The 17,870-nt window shown below is 43.5% G+C and overlaps 1 protein-coding gene and 1 pseudogene across 2 annotated transcripts in view; one reads left to right on the top strand and one right to left on the bottom strand.

Annotated features, from left to right (window-relative positions):
- The first annotated feature begins 14,523 nt into the window (after positions 1–14,523).
- LOC116275073 lies at positions 14,524–14,620 on the top strand (annotated as a pseudogene).
- Positions 14,621–17,320: 2,700 nt separating this feature from the next.
- The window catches only part of SEC24A (SEC24 homolog A, COPII coat complex component), a 51,276-nt gene continuing 50,726 nt past the window's right edge, over positions 17,321–17,870 (bottom strand). For both annotated transcript variants that reach the window (XM_031666460.1, XM_031666461.1), the window contains exon 14: positions 17,321–17,681. In XM_031666460.1, coding sequence (XP_031522320.1) covers positions 17,479–17,681 — 203 coding nt within the window. In that variant the 3' untranslated portion in view covers positions 17,321–17,478. The remainder of the gene's footprint in view (positions 17,682–17,870) is intronic.

The raw sequence follows: 17,870 nt of genomic DNA, 5'->3' as shown, positions 1-17,870 counted from the left end.
TTTTCATACCAGGGACTGGTTTCATGGAGGACAATTTTTCCACAGACTGGTGGGGACACGGTAGAGGATGATTTTGGGATGAAACTGTTCCACCTCTTATCATCAGACATTAGATTCTCATAAGGAGCATGCAACCTAGATCTCTCGCATGCGCAGTTCACAATATGGTTGGTGCTCCTATGAGAATCTAATGCTGCCACTTATCTGACAGGAGGCAGAGCTCAGGCAGTAATGCTCCCTCACCTACTGGTCACCTCCTGCTGTGTGGCTCAGTTCCTAACAGGCCACCTACTGGTACCAGTCCGTGGTCCGGGGGTAGTGCACTTAGAACCCTGCACTAAATGGTCCGTAAGTGCTGGGTGAATGATTAATGGCAGCTGTCATTGATTCTCCCACCATACAAACAATATAACAAAGAATACTAATAAACAAGAAATCATAATACTACTACAAATGAGGAAAGCTTCTTAGTAAAATGAGTTAATAAGTAACTATGATATTTAACTGTTATTATTTTCTTTACACAGATAAAAATGGAGAAGAAAAAAGATATGGGTAAGGTTTTTTTGTTTTTTTGTTTTTTTTGAGACAGAGTCTCCCTCTGTCGCCCAGGCTGGAGTGTAGTGCTGTTTGATCTCTGCACACTGCAACCTCTGCCTCCTGGGTTCAAGCAATTCTCCTGCCTCAGCCTCCTGAGTAGGTGGGATTACAGGTGCGTGCAACCACGCCGGGTTTTATCTTTATCTTTTTTTTTTTTTTTTTGTATTTTTAGTAGAGACCACGTTTCAGCATGTTGTTCAGGCTGGTCTTGAACTCCTGACCTCATGATCCGCCCGCCTTGGCCTCCTAAAGTGCTGGGATTACAGGCGTGAGCCACCGCGCCCAGCCAGTTGTGGGTAAGGTTTTAACTATTCCAACTGATGGAAAGGAGTAAAATAGGCAGAGAGAAAATAATAATGAAATTATGTATTAAAACAAGTACACTGAGCCGAGTGCTGTGGCTCACACCTTTAATCCCAACACTTTGGGAGGCCAAGGCAGGTGCATCACAAGGTCAGGAGTTCGAGACCAGCCTGACCAACATGGTGAAATCCCATCTCTACTAAAAATACAAAAAATTAGCCGGGCATAGTGGTACATGCCTGTAATCCCAGCTACTCAGGAGGCTGAGGCAGGAGAATCACTTGAACCTAAGAGGTGGAGATTGCAGTGAGCAGAAATTATGTCACTGCACTCCAGCCTGGGCGACAGAGTGAGACTGTCTCAAAAAAAAAAAAAAAAAAATACACTGACTACATTAAAGGAAGATTATAAAAGCTCTTAAGATTTTAATGGAGGAAACAAAGTTCCATCTATTCATTTAAAAAATGTTTCCTGAGTGTCTATTATATACTAGGAACAGTTCTAACTGCTAGGACAAAAAAATGAATGAAAAAGATAAAAATCCTTGTCCTCATAAAGTTTACATCCTATTAAGGGAAGAATAAAAAATAAGCAAAATATGTGGTATGTCGGTGATAAATGCTATAGGAAAAATACAGGAGGTAAGAGTGATTAAAGGTGTCAGGATGGTGTGAGATGGGGTGGGATTAGGGTGTTGCATATTAAATGGGGAAGATCAAAGAACGTAGGCTTTAGAATAAAGCATTTCAAGAAAGGCCTGAAGGAGAAAGAAGAGCTCAGATTTTTTTTTTTTGAGACGGAGTCTCACTCTGTTACCCAGGCTGGAATGCGGTGGCACGATCTCGGCTCACTGCAAGCTCCGCCTCCCGGGTTCATGTCATTCTCCTGCCTCAGCCTCCCGAGTAGCTGGGACTACAGGTGACTGCCACCGCACCCGGCTAATTTTTTGTATTTTTAGTAGAGACGGGGTTTCACTGTGTTAGCCAGGATGGTCTCGATCTCCTGACCTCATGATCCACCCGCCTCGGCCTCCCAAAGTGCTGGGATTATAGGCGTGAGCCACTGTGCCCGGCCGAGCTCAGATTTTTAAATGTTAAAATTTAAATATTTGCCAGGCACAGTGGCTCATGGCTGTAATCCCAACAATTTGGGAGGCCAAGGTGGGCGGATCATGAGGTCAGGAGTTTGAAACCAGCCTTACAAACGTGGTGAAACCCCATCTTTACTAAAAATACAAAATTAGCAAGACGTGGTGGTGCACACCTATAATACCAGCTACTTGGGAGGCTGAGGCAGGAGAATTACTTGAACCCGGGAGGCGAAGGTTGCAGTGAACCGAGATTGTGCCATTGCACTCCAGCCTGGGCAACAAGAGCCAGACTCTGTCTCAAAAAAAAAAAAAATTAAATATTTATGTAATCTGTGTACTTATATTCAGAAATGGAAATACGTAATTTGAATTAGAGAAGTGAGAACTAGAGGTTGGGCACGGTGGCTCATGCCTGTAATCCCAGTACTTTGGGAGGCCATGGAAGGCAGAGATCACAAGGTCAGGAGTTCGAGACCAGAATGGCCAACATAGTGAAACCCTGTCTTTACTAAAAATACAAAAAATTAGCTAGGCATGGTGGCGGGTGCCTGTAATCCCAGCTACTCTGGAGGCTGAGGCAGAAGAATCACTTGAATCCAGGAGGCGGAGGTTGCAACGAGCCAAGATCACGACACTGCACTCTAGCCCGGACAACAGTGTGAAACTCCATCTCAAAAAAAAAAAAAAGAACTGTAGATTCAAAAGCCACTCCTACTAGAAAGTAATGAGTTGCTCTTCTCACCTGGAAAAAACTATACACAACAGACAAGTAGATCCCAGAGTTTAGGAAAAATACAGACAAGATGCAGGCCAGGTGTGGTAGCTCACGCCTGTAATCCCAGCAATTTGGGAGGCCGAGGCCAGTGGATCATTGAGGTCAGGAGTTCAAAACCAGCCTGGCCAACATGGGGAAACCCCATCTCTACTAAAAATACAAAAATTAGCCAGGTGTGGTGGTGCACACCTGTAATCCCAGCTACTCAGGAGGCTGAGGTCGCAGTGAGCCGAGATCGCCACTGCCACTCCAGCCTGGCGACATAGCAAGACTTAAAAAAAAAAAAAAAAAGATGCAGAGCAGTCCTTTATTTTTCTTATTAAAAAAATTTTTTTGTAGGGGTGGAATTTCACTATGTTGTCCAGGCTGGTCTCAAACTCCTAGACTCAAGCAATCGATCCTCCCGCCTTGGCCTCCCAAGGTGCTAGGATTACAGGCATGAGCCACTGTGCCCAGCCAGCAGTCCTTGAACAGTTCTGGAATCTGGAATGCTTCTTCAGGTGCATTTTTAACAGGTTGTTCTTTCTTTTTTTTTTTTTTTTTTTTTTTTTTTTTTTTTGGAGGCGGGTCGCTCTGAGCTGGGCGTGGCGGATCTCAGCTCACTGCAAGCTCCCTCCCGGGTTTTACGCCATTCTCCTGATACCTCAGCCTCCCGGTAGCTGGGACTACAAAACCACCCAGCGCCCGGCTAATTTTTTTGTATTTTTGAAGGCGGTTTCACCCGGTTAGCCGAGCTGGTCACCGATCTCCTGACCTCGTGATCATGGTCTCGGCCTCCCAAGTGCTGGGATTACGAGGCTGAGCCACAGCGCCGGCCTGAGTTGTTCTTAGTAAAAATTAAGCAGAATTTTTTAATAGAACATTCTTGCTTTCTGCTGCAGGCTGGTCTCAAACCTCTGGCACAAGCAATCCTTCTGGCCTCTCAAAGTATGTTATGGGTTATGGGCATGAACCCGACAGCCATATGAGCTTTTATTTATTTAATTTTTATTTTAAGAGAAGGAGTCTCGCTCTGTCACCCAGGCTGGAGTGCAGTGGTGCAATCTCAGCTCACTGCAACACCTCTGCTCCCGGGTTCAGGATTCTCCTGCCTCAACCTCCCAAGTAGCTGTGACTACAGGCATGTGCCTACATGCTGCCTCTTAATTTTAATTTTGTGGAGATGAGGTTTCACCACTTTGGCCAGGCTAGTCTCAAACTCCTGAACTCAAGTGATCTGTGCTACAAAGTGTTGGGATTATGCATGAGCCACCATGGCCAGCCAACACGGTAAATAAATTTTATAAGGAAGTTTCATCCCTGGGCAAAAAGCTTGGACATTCAATTTGGGACACACAGATAAATAAGCTACTCCACCAGACCAGAGTTTTCCTTCTTTTCTGGGAGGTAAAACGAGCGAGAGACATGTAAACTTAATAAATAGCAAATGAAAAACCCTACAAACAAAAGTAAAACAAAGAAAAACCCTACAAACATTTAAACTCAAAGACAAGGATATGGAAGTCAATCCAGATCATGGAAACAAGTATGTCTGGTATACAGGTATAATAAAAATTGTATCTGAAGAAGATTAAGGGCCCAGGCATGGTGGCTCATGGCTGTGATCCCCACTTTGGGAAGGCTGGTGAGGAATCACCTGAGGTTGGATGTTAGAATCCAGCCTAACAATATGGTGAAACCCTGTCTCTACTAAAAGCTCTAAAAGAAATTAGCTGGGGTGTGGTAGTGCATGCCCATAATCCCAGCTACTCAGGAAAGAGCAGTGAGAATTGCCTGGTAGATGGGAGGTGGGGTTGAACAGAAGGTGGAGGTTGAGTGAGCGAGATCTCATGCCATAAGGGCTCCAGCCTAGGTAATAAGAGGAGACCTGTCTCAGAAAAAGAAGAAAGAAGATTAGGAGTGTGGTGGTAGCTCATGCCTGTGATCCTAGCACCTCTCGAGGCCAGGAGCAGACAGGCTCACCTGAGATCAGGAGTTTGAGACAAGCCTGACCAACATGGGTGGCTTGTCTCCCTTAAAAGCAAAGTGAGGTCGTTATGGTGGCCTGCGGCAATCCAGCTACTCGGAGAGGCTGAAGAGCAGGAGGAATCACTTGAACCTGGGAGGTTGAGGACTGGGTGAAAGATGCAACACTTCCGGCTGGTGAGCAGAGACGAGACTCCGAAACTCAAAGAAAAAAGAGAAATATAAATATGAAGCTGAAATTCACATGGGACGGAAAGGCAAAAAAATAAAAACAAATAAAATAAATGTGGTAAACTTCAAAAGGTACTTTGTTGTTGAAAATTCGTAACGCTGTTATGAGGGTATAAAGAGATGCTATGATAGTATAAAATGGAATGATTTAATGAAGCTAGGTAACATACCTGTAACCTCAAATAGTTATCCTTATTCTTCTGTCTAACTAAACACTGTATCTTTGTTCAATATCTCCCCATTCCTTCATACCACCCAGCCTCTAGTAACCACTATTCTGCTTTCTGCTTTTTGTGTTTGATTTCTAACTTTCGCATTATAGGTAGTATACGCGGGTATGCTTCCTTGCACCAGCAATATAATATAAAATTCTTGTTTTGGAAAAGCGATTATCAGTTGAATTTTTATAATATACTGAATCTTGGCAAAGCATCTTATGAATTAAGGAACCTCTGAATCAGTTTTCTGTAGCTTTTTGGTTATTAAGCTTTTAAAGTTCAAATAGAGGTAAGGCCTAATAGTCAAAATTTAACCAGCATAGAAGTTACATATACAATGTTTGGGGATTCATGGAAAAAATTTTTGCTGATGTTTCATTGTGTTAGTTTCTTTGCTGTTTGTTTATTTTGAGACCAAGTCGGACTCTCTCACACAAGCTGGAGTACAGTGGCGATATGGGCTCACGCTAACCTGTCTCCTGGACTCAGCAAATCTCCCACCTCAGCCTCCCAAATAGCTGGACTACAGGTGTGCACCACCACCTGGCTAGTTTTGTATTTTTTTGCAGAGACCAGGTTTCACCATGTTGTTGCTGGCTGGTCTCAAATGCCTGAACTCAAAGCAATCCACCCACATCAGCCACCCAAGTGCTGGGATTTGAGTGTGAGCCACGGGTGCCTGGTCATCACTGTGTTAGTTTCTGTGCTGTTTTCTTACCTGGTGGGAGCCAATACAAAAAGTGGGAAAAGCTTACATGAGAAAGAGAACCACAGAGAGTCCAGGCTGCTGGTTACTTAAGACTAGTAAGCTGAAAGGAGTCAGCCAGCTGCATTCACTAGAGCATCAGTCCTCCAGGGCAGTCCTTAGATCTGTCAACAGCTAAGCAAGGTGAGGTAAGGACAAAAAATATGATAGAAGTTTAGCTAGTCCTGTTAAGGATAGAAGAATGGTTTACTGAAGCCTTGCCTAAGTATCTCTCAATTTACTATATACACAAGCGAGGCAAAACACAACAGCTAAAAGCATGGTCTGGAGAGGTGAACCAACCTCTGTTGGTATTGAAATGCTGCTCATACTATTTCCTAGTTATTATAATGATTTAACAGAAAGTAATTTAACCTTCCTGAGCCTCAGTTATGCTACTGATTATAATCCAACATTTTTATATACAGAAAGAAAAACATTGCAATTAAACCTGTCACGGTGAGTGGTGGCTCAAGCCTGTAATCCAGCACTTTGGGAGGCGAGAGGCGAGATGGTGCGAGATCAGGAGAATCGAGACTATCCTGGCATGGTGAAACCAGATCTCTACTAAAAATGTCTAAAAACCTTGAGTGGTGAGGCCTGTAGTCTGCCTTCACTTGGGAGGCCGGGAGAATGGTGTGAAACCGGAGGCCGGAGGCCTGGTGCCACTGCCTCAGCCTGGGAGAACCTGGCGAGACTCAGTCTCAAAAAAAACACCTAATGCTCACAGCGTTTCCTGAAACACAGAGTGTTTTAAACAGTTCTTTTAAATTTTAATTTAATTAATTAATTAAACCAAATTTTTTTTTGGCCACAAAGTCTCCCTGTGTTGCTGAGCTGATCTCAAACTTCTGGTCTCAAGCAATCCTCCTGCCTCAGCCTTCCAAAGTGCTGGGATTATGAAACTTCACCAGCTCTGCTTAGCCAGGATTATTCATATTTACAGAAAAGTTCTTGAGTTATTTGTTTGTTATTTATTTTAGAACAAGTTTGGCTCTGTGCGTAGGCTGAGTCGCAGGTGGTGTGGAAGTCTTGCTTTCGCTGCATCACTCGCCTCCCAGGTTCAAGCTGGTCTCCTGCCTCAGCCTCCCTGGTAGCTGGGACTATAGCTGAGACTACAGACATGTGCCACCACACTCGACTATTTTTTTTTTTTTTTTTTTCTTTTTGCATTTTAGTGAGGGTGGGGTTTCACCATGTTGGCCAGGCTGGTCTTGAACTCTGGCTTCAAGTGATACACCCACCTCAGCCTCCCAAGTCCCAGGATTACAGACAGAGAGCCACCATGCCTGGCCTCTTATTTGAGCCAGATTTTCATGTTTTGTCATGCACTGTTTATAAGCATTTCTGCATGAAAACTTTTTCAAACTTTAAGGATAACTGTTTGGAAGACTTGTCAAACTTTAATTAAACTCACGTGGTACTAAAAGTACATTCAATATAGTAGCAGAATTGAAATACTTATGAAGTTGTGACAATTTATCAAAAATCCACAAAACCCACCTAATAGTTACCTTGTCATTCATAATATTAATCACAGTTACAAAAAATGTAGCAAGCAAAAATAAAGGCAATGATCTTCCAAATTTCACAGGTCACAATCCCTGAACATCTAACAGCATAAAAAGATTGAAGTGGGTAAATCCTTTACCAGGCTCATGAAACATTTTCCCAATAGGAAACTCAAGAAAGTGGTAACTATTCGATGAACAGAATTAAGTTTGAAGCAAATGGACTTGCAGAGGCCTGGTGTGGTGGCTCACAGCTGTAATCCCAACAGTTTGGTGAGCAGGAGAATTGCTTGGGCAGGATTCAAAGATCAGCCTGGGCAACATGGTGAGACTCTTTGTCTCTAAAAAAATTTTTTAAGGTAGCTGGGTGAGGCAGGGCGTGGTGGCTCATCTGTAATCCCAGCACTTCAGGAGGAGGTGGGTGGATCATGAGGTTAAAGAGATGAACCATCCTGGCCAACATGGTGTTTCCGACTCTACTAAAAATACAAAAATTAGCTGGGTGTGGTGTCTAGATGGCCTGTAGTCCCAGCTACTCGGGAACTGAGGCAGGAGAATTGCTTGAACTTTGGGGCAGAGGTTGCAGTGAGCTGGTGTGCCACTGCACTCCATCCCTGGGAGGCTGAGTAGACTCGATCTCCAAAACAAATAAATAAAATAAAATAAATAAAGAAATGAAATGAAATAAAATAAAATAAAATAAAAGTTAGTTAGCTGGGTGGTGGTGGTGTGGGCCTCTAATCCCAGTTATTCAGGAGAACTGGTGGGAGGACCCCTTGAGCCCAGGAGGTCAAGGCTGCAATGAGCTAGAACACACCGTGCCTCCACCTGGTGACAGAGAGCAAAGCTTTCTGTTTTTCAAAAACCAAGAAAGAAAATAGACCCTGAGAGACAGCTAAGTAGAAGAATACAGGAGAAATCAAAATGATGTTACTAGCTGTATGTGTTGAAAAAGGACCAAAAAAAAAATCAAGAAGACAATTATATCTGAGATGGAAATAAATAATAGGTTAAGATAGTCGAGCTTAAGTTTTCTATTGGCTCACATGATGTGGCTGTATAAACAGTATGGTGGTAAACTGGTTTCAATCTAAATTCCATGACTCTTAAGTCTAATGATCTTTATATAATTTTACTGTTTCACATAAAAAATTATTAATAGCATAATATTAATCATTATAAAATAGTCGGCCGGGCGGTGGCTCACGCCTGCCATCCCTGCACTTTGGGAGGCCGGCGGAGGCGGATCCGCGAGGTCAGGAGGTCGAGACCATCCTGGCTAACAAGGTGAAACCCGTCTCTACTAAATACAAAAATTGCTTGGCTGGTGGTGGCTGTGACCAGCACTGAGGAGGCTGAGCAGGAGAATGGTGGTTCCGGAGAGCTTTGTGGTGCCACTGCACTCCGGCCTGGGGACAGAGTGAGACTCGCCTCAAAAAAAGATATAGTTAGCGTGAACCTTTGGTGGCTCCGCCATCCCAGCACTGGGAGGCCAAGGCAGGCGGATCTATGGTCGGGAGTTCAAGACTCCAACTGACCAACATGAAAACCCTGTCTCTAAAATACAAAATTAGCTGGCCACTTGATGGCTGTGCCTGTAATCCCAGCTACTTGGGAGGCTGACTGGAGGATGCGGAGATAGAGGTTGTGGTGAGCTGAGATAAGTGCCATTGCACTCCAGTCACAGACAACAAGAAGCGAAAACAGCTCAAAAAAAAAAAAAAAAAAAAAAAAGATACAACTAGTTCAGTGTAGACAATATAGTGTCTACACCATAGTGAGCCGCAGGAGGCCAGTAAAGGAGAGGAAGAAAGAGGGCAGTAACACTGAGCATGAGGTTTCTCTTGGGGCAACAGAAATGTTATAAGGCCAGGTGGTGATAGCTGTACAACTCTGTAAAACACTAAAAAACAAATAGGTTATAACTAGAGGTGGATGAAATGGTATGGTATGTAATTACTATCTCAATGAATTTGTTTTAAAATAAACAAACAAAAAATTAAGGTATCTGCAGCAGATCTTTCATTCAAATAGTTACTTAGTAGTACCAGAAGGATCTAAAACATTCAAACTATAAAGCTAACTATTTAAGGAAAACAAAACTGTTTGGATGTGCCTAATATTGTGCTGTAAAATATTTATAAGAATAACAACTCTTACTATATATTATTGTAGCAAATTGCTTGAACATCAGCTCAAGAAAGAACATCATTCGAGTTGAAACACTGGCAAACACAAGTATGTTTCCGGGGTATGCTTTTGGCCTTTGGGGAAAATGCATAAACAACAGTAGGGGAGGCTATATGTAATAAAAGATTATATTAAAGTCACTTGGAAAAATCACTTCTAACCCAGCTGGGTGCAGGTGGTGCACCCTGTAGTCAACTACTCCAGAGACAAGGGGGATCCTTGAGCTCAGGGTTTGCAGAAGTGCAGCCTGGGCAATACAGTGAGGCTGCATCTCTTAAAACAAACTATATGCGGTGGTGGCTCAGCATGCATAATCCCAGCACTTTGGGAGGCGAGAGGGGCAGATCCGCAGAGGCCAGGAGGTCAGCGACCATCCTGGCTAGCACCACGGTGTGAAACCCTGTCTCTACTAAAATACAAAAAAAATTAGCGGAGGCGGGTGGCTGGGGCACCTGTAGTCCCAGCTACTTGGGAGGCTTCAGAGGCAGGAGAATGGCGTGAACCCGGGAGGCAGAGCTTGCAGTGAGCTGAGATCTGGTCACTGCACTCCAGCCTGAGGGACAGAACTCCGTCTCAAAGAAACAAAACAAAAACAAACAAACAAGACAAAAAAAAGCTATATATATATGAAAAAGTAAACTGTACAATTTAGAACCAAGTAGTATAGTTATATAGTAGCTTAGAGATAGTATCAAAGTTTTATATTAGCCAGACACAGTGGCTCACACCTGTAATCCCAGCACCCAGCACTTTGGTAGACTAGGTGAGAGGATCACCTGAAGTGAGGAGTTCAAGACAGGGCTGGACACTTAGAAACCTATTTCTATTAAAATAGTAAGTACATAAATATTAAAAATTTCATCCTTTTTTTTTTTTTTAGAAACAAGGTCTCATTCTGTTGTCAGGCAGAGGTACAGTAGCACAATCATAGCTCGCAGCCTCAAACTCCTGGGCTCAAGTAATCCTCCCCTACTCAGCCTCTCAAGTAGCTAGGACTACCAGTGTATGCCACTATACCTGGCTAATTAAAAATATTTTTTAGGAACAGTGTCTCACTATATGTTGTCCAGGCTGGTCTTGAACTCCTGGCCTCAAGTGATCCTCCCCAGTCAGCCTTCCAAAGTGCTAGGTTTATAGGCCACCACACCTGGCCCTACTTCTTTTAATTTTTTAACTATAAAGTGCTTTTCATTCAGGTTATTACTAAGCTTGAACAGGGATGCATTATTCAAATGACAATATGCTAAATTTTAAAAATCTCTTTTTTGAACTTCTTAGTTGGTTTACTGCTTTTAATCCAATGAAAATTTTAAGGGCTGAGCGCAGTGGCTCATGCCTGTAATCCTAGCACTTTGGGAGGCCAAGGCAGGCAGATCCACTTGGTCAAAGAGATTGACACCATCCTGGCCAACATGGTAAAATCACCATACTAAAAATATAAAATTAGCTGGGTGTGGTGGCTGACATCTGTAGTCCTAGCTACTTGGGAGGCTGAGGCAGAAGAATCACTTGAACAGGAGGCGGAGGTTGCAGTAAGCAGAGACAGCGCCCACTGCCTCCAACCTGGAGACAGAGTGAGACTCGTCTCTAAGTAAACTGGCTAGTAGTAGGACGCAGTGCATGAGATGGCATTTTGGGGATCAGTGAACATTTAGAAATCAGCAAACAACTACCTTTGCTGGATGTTATACAAGAGCTGACTGAAAAACCAACTGAGTGTCAGTAAGACTCTCTCTTCCACTGACATCTGTGCACCTTCTATCTGGGTTGGCGTTGAAGCAAGGCAATAAGTCGGTTGACCCTAACAAAAAGTTCCATGGAAAGTATATGAATGGAAAAGACCTAAAAAGAGAAAAAGGTAACAAAATGATTTTATATACCTACATACTGATATTTATATTTTATCCTAGTTACTTATCCAAGATTGGCAAAAAGTAAAATCTAGATAATACACAGTACTTACTGAGGTTAAGGAATAACAGATGCCTTTTGAAATTAAAGGTGGGGATACTAATTTTCAAAAACATTTTTGGGTCAGGTGCAGTGGCTCATGCCTGTAATCCCAGCACTTTGGGAGGCCAAGGCGGGTGCATCTCCTGAGAGTCAGTTAGAGACTAACCTGGCTAATGACATGGTGAAACCCTGTCTCTACTAAAACACAAAAGTGGCCAAGCATGGTGGCAGGTGCCTGCAGGAGGTTGAGGCAGGAGGGTGGCGATCCGGAAGGCAGAGAGGTTGCAGTGAGCTGGAGACTGGCCACTGCACTCCAGCCTGGGCGACAGGCAGACTCTATCTCAAAAGAAAAAACAAAACATTTTTGGAGAATGGTTGGCAGTATCTATCAAAATTCTAGATGCTTATTTTGACTTTAGCAATTTTATATCAAAAGAATGTGTCCTACAGATAATCTTCATTTAAGTGCCAAATTTATACATGCAGGAAAATTTCAGGTAGACTGGTGTGTCACAACAAAAAATTTAGAAAATACTTTTACGATGGGTATCCATTCGAAAAACTAGGCCAGGCACAATGGCTCATGCCTGTAATCCCAGCACTTTGTAGGCTGAGACGGGAGGGATCACTTGAGGTCAGGAGTTGAGACCAGCCTGGGCAACATGGTGAAATCCTGTCTCTGCCAGCTCTAAAGTGGCAGGGCTTGGTGGCACCACGCTTAAGTCCCAACTACTCGGGGAGGCTGAGGCAGGAGAATGCAGCTTGAACCCAGGAGGCAGAGGTTGCAGTGAGAGCCCGAGGTCGTGCCACTGCACTCCAGCCCTAGGTGACCAGAGTGAGACTGTCTCAAAAACAAACAAACAAACAAAGCTAAACTGTGATTTGTCCAATCTACTGAATACTAGGTAGAATAGGTAGAAGTTTAAATTAATGTGATAGTTTATATGATCTAAAATTAATGAATCTTCGGTTTATTGAATAAAGAGAATACAATATGCACTTATGTAAAAGACCATAAGATATGTTTTCCATGGAGATGTACTGATATGTAAATGTACAGGAAGTGGGGTATATACCAAGTAGTATATATCATTTTAATGGAAATTCTGATATATATCATTTTTAACTACATAAAAATAGTAGAAAGGGTGTATGTGTGTCACATACACACACAAGCACTGATACAGGAAGACTTTAAAGCTTTATCAATGATGTTTATTTTTACAAAGAAAAACAGATGCATGTTAACTTGTGAAATAAAACCATGACGGTATGATGGCTCAAACCTGTAATCCCAGCACTTTGGGAGGCGAGATGGAAGGATCGAGGTCAGAGGTCAGAGACCATCCTGGCTAACACGGTAAAACCCGTCTCTACTAAATACAAAATAGCGGGCGGTGGGCAGGCGCCCTGTAGTCCCAGCCTGGGAGGCGAGGCGGTGAGATGGCGTGGGCAGGGGCCCGGAGCTTGCAGTGAGCTGAGATCCGGCCACTGCACTCCAGCCTGGGCTACAGAGCGAGACTCCGTCTCAAAAAAAAAAAAAAAAAAAAAAGAAATAAAAACCAACTTAAAAATAGTAATCAGGATTAAAAAGAATGCTGGGCATGGTGGCACATGCCTGTAATCCCAGGTATTCAGGAGGCTGAAGCAGGAAGATTGCTTAAGCCCAAGAGTTGAAAGCAAGCCTGGTCAACATAGTGAGACCCTGTCTCTTAAAAATAAATATGTAACATTAAAAAAGAAAGAAAGAAAAAGGAGAATGTGGGTCTGTACATATAAAAATAGAAAGGTGTTCCAAGATATTGTGAAAAAAATTAAAAAGCCAGGTGTAATTCCTCACTGTTTTTACTTGAAGTTCAAAATATATGTTTATAAATGCCATAGGAAAGTTTCTGTTTTTGTTTTTTTGAGACAGAGTTTCGCTCTTTTTGCCCAGGCTGGAGTGCAATGGCGTGATCTTGGCTCACCGCAACCTCCGCCTCCCAGGTTCAACCTCCTGCCTCAGCCTCCCAAGTAGCTGGGATTACAGGCAACTGCCACCATGTCCGGCTAATTTTTTTTTTTTTTTTTTTTTGTATTTTTAGTAGAGACGAGGTTTCACCATGTTGACCAGGATCGTCTCGATCTCTTGACCTTGTAATCCACCCGCCTCGGCCTCCCAAAGTGCTGGGATTACAGGCATGAGCCACCACTCCCGGCCATAGGAAAGTTTCTGAAGGGCATATGATTAACTGTAGAGTGGAACAGAGGTTAGGCTTGAGTTCTCATTTTATATTTTTTTGTACATTATTTGTGTTAACTTTTCTAAGAGTATGTATTTGATCCGTAGTGAATTTATCATAATAAAATAAAAAGAGAAACCTAAGCAAGCTAACCACAAAGCTTTATTAAGCACTCTAGAAAGAGGGTGGTGGGCCGTAGTGGCTCACACCTGTAATCCCAGCACTTTGGGAGGCCGAGGCAGGCAGATCACGAGGTCAGGAGTTCGAGACCAGACTGACCGACATGGTGAAACCCCATCTCTACTAAAAATACAAAAATTAGCTGGGCATGGTGGCGCTTGCCTGTAATCCCAGCTACTCGGAAGGCTAAGGCAGGAGAATCACTTGATCCTGGGAGGCGGAGGTTGCAGTGAGCCGAGACTGCACCACTGCACTCCAGCCTGGGCAACAGCGAGACTCTGTCTCAAAAAAAAAAAAAAAAAAAAGAAAGAGGGCAAAGGAGTTGCCTGGCATATCCCAAAGCTGTTTATGCAAAATAAGGTACATATAAAAATAGCCTCTGTCTTGACAAGTAAAAAAGGTCTTAAAAGCACATTAGTATGCACATTTCCCTTAATTTATAACAGGTGTCTGCAGAAAAAAACATTTCTGAGGTCAGTCTCCAATGAATGGGATCCAACAAATGTACCCTTTAAAACATAAACACTAAAAAACTATTAGGTGCTCACTTTGACAGCATGTATACTAAAATTGAAACGATACAGAGAAGATTAGCATGACCCCTGCGTAAGGAAGAAGTGAAGCGTTCCATATCTTAATTAAAAATTATAAAATAAAAACTATTAGAATTAATAAATTCAGCAAGGGTATATTATTATAGTGAAAGATAAATAAGAGAAAACTTCATCTTGCTCATGGTTTGACCGATAGATTTCAATATGTAATGGAACAGGCTAGTGGATCTTTATCTTTTTTTTTTTTTGCTATAGATTTCATATAAATAATTTTTCCATTGAAAAGAGTATTATTTTACTGGGCATGGTGATTCACACCTGGTAATCCCAATAATATTCATTTAAATACAAACTCAATTTGTGTAGCAGCAACGGAAAAAAAAAAAACCCACCTTAAAACCAGGTTGATAATGTGGAGAAATGAAAAATGAGGCCGGGCGCTGTGGCTCACGCCTGTAATCCCAGCACTTTGGGAGGCCGAGGTGGGAGGATCACGAGGTCAGGAGATCGAGACCATCCTGGTCAATACGGTGAAACCCCATCTCTACTAAAAAAATACAAAAAACTAGCCGGGCGAGGTGGCGGGCGCCTGTAGTCCCAGCTACTTGGGAGGCTGAGGCAGGAGAATGGCGTGAACCCGGGAGGCGGAGCTTGCAGTGAGCCGAGATCCGGCCACTGCACTCCAGCCTGGGCGACAGAGCAAGACTCCGTCTCAAAAAAAAGAAAAATGAGAGTACAGGCCGGGTGCAGTGGCTCATACTTGTAATCCCAGCACTTTGGCAAGCCAAGGCAGGTGGATCACCTGAGGTCAGGAGTTCGAGACCAGCCTCACCAACATGGCAAAACCCTGTCTCTACTAAAAAATACAAAAATTAGCCAGGCGTGGTGGCAGGGGCCTGTAATCCCAGCTACTCAGGAGGCTGAGGCAGGGAGAATTGCTTGAACCTGGGAGATGGAGGTTGCAGTGAGCCTAGATCACACCATTATACTCCAGCCTGGGTGAGAGAGTGAGACTCTGGCTCAGGAAAAAAAAAAAAAAGAGTACAAACTAAGAGATCTCCCACTTTTGGAAATAAATAGTTACACAGTGAAAACATACTTGATACCATGTAAAATTAAGAAATGGATAAAATAGTAAATTTTATGTTATATATATTTTACCACAATTTAAAAAAAAGTTTAAGGCCGGGCGCAGTGGCTCACGCCTGTAATCCCAGCACTTTGGGAGGCCGAGGCGGGTGGATCACCTGAGGTCGGGAGTTTGAGACCAGCCTGACCAACATGGAGAAACCCCGTCTCTACTAAAAATACAAAAATTAGCTGGGCCTGGTGGCACATGCCTATAATCCCAGCTACTAGGGAGGCTGAGGCAGAATTGCTTGAACCTGGGAGGCGGAGGTTGCGATGAGCCGAGATCGTGCCATTGCACTCCAGCCTGGGCAACAAGAGTGAAACTCCGCCTCAAAAAAAAAAAAAAAAGTTTAAAAGCAAGATCCGTGGCTGGGTGTGGTGGCTCATGCCTGTAATCCTAACACTTTGGGAGGCTAAGGCAGGAGGATCACATGAGCCCACAAGCTTGAAACCAGCCTGGGCAACACAGGGAGACCCAGACTCTACAAAAAAAATAAAATAAAGAATTAGCCAGGTGTGGTGGCTCACACCTGCAGTCCCAGCTACGAGGGAAGCTGACGTGGGAGGATTCACTTGACTCAGGAAGGTGGAGACTCCAGTGAGCTGTGATTGCACTCCAGCCTGGACGATAGAATGAGACTCTCTCAAAAAAGATAGGGTCTAGGCTGGGTACAGTCGCTCACACCTGTAATCCCAGTACTTTGGGAGGCTGAGGTGGGCAGATCGTCTGATGTCAGGAGTTCGAGACCAGCCTGGCCAACATAGTGTAACCCCGTCTCTACCAAAAATACAAAAACTAGCCAGGCGCGGTGGTGCACACCTGTAATCCCAGCTACTCGGGAGCCTGAAGCAGGGAGAATCGCTTGAACTCGGGAGGTAAAGGAGATTGCAGTGAGCTGAGACTGCCACTGCACTCCAGCTTGGGCGACAGAGCAATATACTGTCTTAAAAAAAGAAAAAAGAAAAAAATAGACTCTATGTTCTTTTTTTTTTTTTTTTGGAGACAGAGTATTGCCCAGGCTGGAGTGCAGTGGTGTGATCTCTGCTCACTACAACCTCTGACTCCCAGGCCAGGCTCCAGCAATCCTCCCTCCTCAGCCTCCTAAGAAGCTGGGACTACAGATGTGCATCACCACGCTCAGCTAAGTTTTTGTATTTTTTCTAGAGACATCGCTTCGCAATGTTGTCCAGGCTGGTCTCTAATTCCTCGGCTCAAGTGATCCACCAGCGTTGGCCTCCCAAAGTGCTGGAATTACAGGCATAAGCCACTGTGCCCAGTCGGAGATAAAGTCTTTTTAAAAAAATTTAGATAATTCACACACAATAAAATTCTCCATTTAAAAATATACAAGTCAGCCAGGTGCGGTGGCTCACCTGTAATCCCAGCACTCTGGGAGGCCGAGGCGGGTGGATCATAAGGTCAGGAGATCAAGACCACGGTGAAACCCCATCTCTACTAAAAATACAAAAAATTAGCTGGGCGCGGTGGTGGGCGCCTGTAGTCCCAGCTACTCAGGAGGCTGAGGCAGGAGAATGGCATGAACCTGGGAGGCGGAGCTTGCAGTGAGCCGAGAGAGTGCCACTGCACTTCAGCCTGGGGGACAGAGCGAGACTCCGTCTCAAAAAAAAAAAAAAAAAAAAAATATACAAGTCAGTGCTTTTGAGTATATTCTCAATAGGCCCCCCATTTTTTTGGTTACAATGTTTCTTCTCTCCTCTTAATTACATATTCCAGAGTCAGCAAAGTATCTCAGAAGGGCAATCTTATAAGACTAGATAAAAATATGTATATTTACTGGTACCAAAAATATTATTTACTCCTACGCCAAAAAAAAAAAAAAAAAAAATTCCTACCTTTGGTGCACCGAATCCTCATGACTGCCTCAAAGCCAATCTTCCGAGTAAGGTATCTCTGTAGTTCCTTCTGTAATTTCTGCACTTGGACTGGGTTGTGCTGATGATGGTAAGAGGGATAGTAATAGACACTACCTGCTGAATACCGAGAAATACAACCTGGAAGAGAAAACACACTGTTTCAAACTGTGCCGTTAACTACTTCTACTACACCAAAGTAACTGCAGACATTGGAATCAATCTTTTTTGTTGTTGTTGTTGTTGTTGTTGTTGTTGAGACAGAGTCTCGCTTTGTCGCCCAGACTGGAGTGCAGTGGCCGGATCTCAGCTTACTGCAAGCTCCGCCTC

The sequence above is a fragment of the Papio anubis genome, chromosome 5, assembly GCF_008728515.1.
Source record: "Papio anubis isolate 15944 chromosome 5, Panubis1.0, whole genome shotgun sequence".
Classification (NCBI taxonomy): domain Eukaryota; kingdom Metazoa; phylum Chordata; class Mammalia; order Primates; family Cercopithecidae; genus Papio; species Papio anubis.
This window is presented reverse-complemented; position numbering and strand designations above follow the sequence as displayed.